General features: G+C 33.5%; 1 protein-coding gene across 1 annotated transcript; it reads right to left on the reverse strand.

The window, feature by feature from the left end:
* Positions 1–343: 343 nt before the first annotated feature.
* On the reverse strand, positions 344–3,673 carry LOC111891826 (trafficking protein particle complex II-specific subunit 130 homolog). The gene is made up of 9 exons (XM_052769801.1): positions 3,523–3,673; positions 3,015–3,018; positions 2,892–2,955; positions 2,507–2,521; positions 1,492–1,605; positions 1,229–1,415; positions 874–1,151; positions 693–783; positions 344–573 (listed from the first exon to the last, which is right to left on the reverse strand). Exons 1-9 carry the CDS (start codon positions 3,671–3,673, stop codon positions 386–388), a joined length of 1,092 nt encoding a protein of 363 aa, XP_052625761.1. The 3' UTR covers positions 344–385.
* Between the last annotated feature and the right edge of the window lie 2,304 nt (positions 3,674–5,977).

Raw genomic sequence — 5,977 nt, forward strand, 5'->3', positions numbered from 1 at the left:
TGCTATCTTGATGATCTCCACAACATGTTCTACTGCATATTCACTAGGATCTAGTTTCTCATCCATTAAATTCAGATGCGCTCCACTCTCATGTAGATCCCGTGCCTATCATACACATAACAACAGAAAGGCTAGTAAGAACTTCTCACCTAAGCTTAAGGTCTCACTGAATACAAAATAAATCATTGAGTGTTTGAGATACCTTCATCATTAAAACCATAAATGAAAAGAACGGGTTGAATGAACCAACCCTTAATTATGAGATACTTACATGATCAAGGAGATTTTGAGTGACTAATTGGTAGTCAACATCCTTGTATCTCTTTCCACTAATGATTTCTAGGACCACCACACCAAAGCACCTACAAAAGTCACGATTTCATCTCTAGGCAGGAATGGGAATGGGAATACAGAAGGAGGAGCTGAGAGGTGGAGGGGAAACACAGACCAAGTGGGGCCCAGCTGGGTTGCAACTAATATTACCCTCACCAATGTCCGGTAACTCCAGTTGTGGGGGCCGCATGTACCCAGCAACCAATGGCACGCATAGGATTGAAATCTCTATTCGTGAACCTGTATACATTAAGTTTATTTTTAGACAACAAGGTTTCGAAATCAAGATATAAAATTTATTAATTTATTAAATGTTGAGATATTGAAAGAGGATTTGGATTATAAAAGGTTAGTAGTACCTTGCTTTGTGGAGAGAGGTGCATGGCCTCGCTTCCTCCCAGCAATCATCCAGTTTTCAGAATTTGCGTTTATTTCATATACTACCTCATCCTGTTCGCAAATTAAATATATGATTTAACATTTAAGTCATTTTTACTTTTTTATTGCCAAAAAAAAAAAGTAAAAATTTTAGAAACTTACGTATTGTTCGTCCTCGAGATACTTCAACCTTTCAACTCGCCACTTCATAGTAAAAAGCTGGCCGACTCTAAGGCCTTCTGGAGGAAGGGGAAGAAAACCAACTGCCAAACAAGGTTCCAACACTGGTCTTTGTAAAACAAGAGCACTCTTAAAAGTCAACATCTGTGAAGACTCATCCTCAAACATAGGAGTATGCGATCCATGATTTCTATCCCCAGATATTTTATATTTTATATTTAATATCGTATCACTATCAGGATTCATATCTTTCGCTTCATCTGTAAAAAAGAAAAAAGAGAGATTGATTATTTTTTCTAAAGATGAGTGATAAAATGAGAAATAAAATAATGCTTGCCATTTGTGGGTAGGGATATAGTGAACAAGATTCCGGCTCTTGATGTAGAAGGAACTACAAGTGGAAAGAAGGCGGATGTTGGTCTTCCATTACTTTGACTTTCACCAGCAAGGGTAAAACCGTCTTTTAGGTCCAGCCAAGAATCGTGTATGGTTAAGTTAGCCTTCACTTGTGAGTGGAGTATCACCTGGGAATGTGAGTAAATAATTATTATTATTTTTTTTTTTTGCATTTAACCCTAACAAGACTTGAGATCAATATACCTGCAAAAGCAAGGTGCCATCACTGCATTTATCTGCTACACGTGTGCTGACATGGAATGGGTTGGTGAAGTGAACAACTATAGTCCTACAAATAATGGCAAAAATGTTCAGGTGCTACATAACCACTATTCCTGCAAAGATTTAACATTGGTTATTGAAAATTTACTTTAATCAAATTGAATTAGTAGTTAAGTTATATGTACTTTTAAACATACAAAGTCCCTGAGAATTTTGTGCTAAGATGAGTCGTATCTTCTGGTAGCAGTCTTATAAGCCCAAAATTTGCTATTTTTTGCTGCAATTCTCTATCAAGTAGAATGTTGCTAGTTCTTATATCTGTATGGATGATTGGAACATGGTACTTTTCATGTTGATATGAAAGACCCCCTGCTTCCTGTAAGAAAATCTTTCTGGTACCCATATATAAAAGAGCTTGATCGTCAATGTGGAAAGGGACAACTAGCTGTTGAATTACCACTCTTATGGTCTGAATCTGAGCTCAATTATCTACAGGAAGTCCAATAAAGGTATATATATGTTCCTATCCTAAGTTTTGAATTTAAGAATAGACACCCCTGTGTTGTTGAATATAACAAACACATTACACATACATCCCTCCTATCAGGCTGAAGTTGTTGAAAGAGCAGAAGGCATCAGAAAAGAGTATAATGAGCTTGACACTGTCTGGTTCATGGCTGGATCCCTATTTCAGGTTGTTTAGCTTTTTCCTTGGTTCATTTTAGTTATTACTAATGCCTCACCCTGTAATCACATCCAAATTCATAATCAAAAATAAATAACTAGAATAAAGAAAGTAAAAGAAAATTTTAATATTATTTTAAAATTAGCTTCACCATGGCATTAAAATGCACGCTGGGATCTTCTTCCAAACATAATTATTTGGCTTAAATAATGCATACCGACTTTGCTAGAATATATATGGCCAGGTACTTGAACAAATCCAGCCTGAATAAATCCAGCCTAAGAAAGAACCTAGCCTATCAGAATCAGGTACTTGAAAAAATCCAGCCTGAATAAAAGCAAAAAAAAAAAAAAAATTAGAACTAGTTGAAATAAAAAGTTGAGTGGGAAAAGAACAAGACAAAAAGTTCTTCATCATGATAGAAATACAAAATACTAATAATGTTAAAAAGGAAAAATGATCATAAGATGTGAAGGAAGATCAGGAAAACAGTCATCGAGATGATGCTTGGACCATGCTATTTGGCACCCAACAAACCTACATAGTCAAAAACACATTAAGGAAGAATTCAAGGCATGATACTATTGAAACTTAAATGACAAAGATCAATCCATGCAAGAGCATTCTTAGAATGTAGAGCACAAACCTTCAATGAAATCAAGCCTCAGGAGCTAAAGAAGAAAGAAGAACAAAAAACCAAGTTGAGGTTGTGTGGCTCTGAACTTATGTGCTCCTTCAACAACCATTTGTCAAACCACATCCTGTAATAAAAAAAATACAACATGTTTAATTTGAGTAACAATAGACATGGTCTACTAACAAACCTGTAAATAAAAAAAATCAAACCTAGTATAGATTACAGATCAGTGCAAAAGAAGAGTTGAGGTGTCAAGTTGATACAGGAGAAGAAGACGTCGACTTAGTCAAACCATTTATAGTGTTTCCTATTCATGCCCTAACCTAATTCACCCTAAATTTCAAAGAAATTGATCAAATTCTAGCATAACTATTAACCCAATCGGGCACATGAACTGGTGGATAAAGGAGAAACCGAAGATTGAGAATTCTAAATCACAAACTAAGATCAAAATCATATGGAAAAAATATGAAATCATAAACTCATATGGGAAGAAATATGTGAAAAAGAATTTTGAAGAAAGAGAAACCGAATATAAACATTACCAGAATCAAAAGAGAAACCAGAGGAAGCGACAAATTCTCTCAATCCCTCCTCCGATTTCTTAAACTCGTGCATCATTGTATCGCCACTGGAGATAGAGACATAGAGCCTCAGGCTGCCATTGCTGCTTCCCAGCATGCAGTTTCACCTCGATTTGGAAACAGAGCACGAAACCAAATATGGCGGAGATCATCTTTTGGGCCGAGAGTTGTTTCTTCTGCTACTGAAGCGAGAACTGATCTCACGGAACTCGAAACGCAGGTGAAGAAATTGGTCAGCGACTTGAGCAACGCTTCCATTGATACAGTCAGGAACGCCACCGGTGAACTCAGATTACTTGCGAGACAAATGAAATTGAAAGGTGAACTCAGATTACTTGCGGGATCAAAGATTTGGTGATATTGCGATTTTGTTGTGGGAGAAAAGAGGATTTGTGATGATATTAGGGTTTTTTTGGGTATTAGAGTAAGAGAGATAGAGAAAGAGAGAGAGTGAGTGAGAGAGAGAGAGAGAGAGAGAGAGAGAGAGAAGAAAGATGGAAATAAGATAGAGGATAACAATGGCGGCATTTCAAACTTTTGGGATTTTCTTTCCCCCCAGCTGCAAAAAAATAGAACGCGCCTTTCATTTAAAAAATATAAAGCGACATTTCTAGACGACGCCCATTTTTAATTAAGTGCCCTCCGTGTTTTTAATTTTTTTTCTTGGACATTAATTTTAGGGCACGCACAAAAGCGTGACCTCTATCCTTCAAAAGTTTGAAGAGATGACATTATTTTTAGAGCGCGCGCTTTTGCGTATCGTAAATCACCGCGTGTCATTGTTTGCGCGTCATTAAAGGCTGTTTTTCTAGTAGTGTAATGACTCAAGGAAATGATTATACGATTGCTATTGTGTTCTCTTCTCGTATATGACATGGTATCACACATAAGCATCTGAGGCACGTGACACAAATTATTTAGGGTTGTGATATATTGAAATATATGTCGAATTAATTAACATTTTATATATATATATATATATATATATATATATATATATATATATATATATATATATATATATATATATATATAAAACTGTTTTTATTTCCACGATTCTAGAAACTATAAGGGATAGAGTGCCTTTGAACCATAAATAAACTTTTGTTTAATTTTAATTTCGTTTTTTTTTTTCATTACGGTTAAACTCTTGAAGAAGTCGAGAACTGTCTATATTAACATCAAACTAGGTGTGAAACCCGTGTATTACACGGATTTATTAAAAGAAAGTTTTGGTAACCACAAAGACCATGTTCATAAAAAAAATAAGTAACGATTGAGTTTCAAACTTTTTTGTAAACCGCATGGACTATTTATGTAATTTGATCTTAATTAATCTATACTAATAAAATTAATTAATATGAATTGACAAGTAGAATGTACTATCTACATTAATTAATATATTAATAGAAAGAGAAATTCAAAAATAAAAAGTTATTATATATATTAATTAATATATTTATAAAATTAATTAATATGAGGTGACATTTAATAGGTGAGATTTGAATAAAAAAGAAAAAAAAACTATAAAAATGACAAGTGGATATTAAATAATTCAAAAAAATATAGAAAATGACAAGTGTCAAAATGAAAAGAGAAGATGACATATGACAAAATCATTCTTATTTATTAGGGTAGATACTCATTTTCCGTAGCTTTTATTTCTTTTTTAATACCGTTGTTCCATTAATTGGATCTTTGCATATATATATATATATACTATGAATATCTCATTTCTTTCATCCCCATGCCTCACCCCTACAACCGAGCCTTCTTGTCGGGAGAGACCACTCCCGTCACCGGTCAACCCAACAATCGCCTTCATCCTTTCTATGAAGTTCATTGAGAGCTTCTTTTTATAAATAAATCAACTTTGATTCGTGAATAACCCACATCACTTCTTGTTCTATTGTAATAAAAGATTTCTCTTTAATGTGGAAAAAGTCTGTATCAATAATTACGACAATTCCTCAATATTATGTTCATTCGCGACAAAATATTTTTTTTGTTCTTTGGTAACAAAACATGCTTTTGGAGGGAAAATACTTTTTCACGATGGAATTAAAAGTATCTAACATATTACGTATAAGTTAGTACAAAATCTTTTCATTTTTCACTTTCCCCATCCTTGGCTCCCATCATATGTCTTATTCTTTGGTTTGATTTTGGTTAATTACGATTTTGGTTTTAACTCTTTTAAGTGAGATTTTAGAATTTGGTTTTATTTGCAAGTTTTCATTTGAGGAAAAGAGAGTTACAGAACTTTCAACATGGAAGTGAAGGAAAGGGTAAAGGATAAGGTACGATGGACCCATTAATTTTTTAATTATATATAATAAAATAACTTATAAAATAAACATATAAAGACAATATAACCGTGACAAATAGTTCAAACTTAAAAAAATAAATAATAATAAACAAAAACCATATACCAAAATTACTTCAAACCACATACACAATTCATGTAATTTACTCATACTTTAGGAATATATAAAGTTATGATAAGAATTATCATCAAAAACTATTTTAAATTATAGTAACAAAAAGTTTTACTTATTTTAA

The sequence above is a fragment of the Lactuca sativa genome, chromosome 3 (assembly GCF_002870075.4).
Source record: "Lactuca sativa cultivar Salinas chromosome 3, Lsat_Salinas_v11, whole genome shotgun sequence".
Classification (NCBI taxonomy): domain Eukaryota; kingdom Viridiplantae; phylum Streptophyta; class Magnoliopsida; order Asterales; family Asteraceae; genus Lactuca; species Lactuca sativa.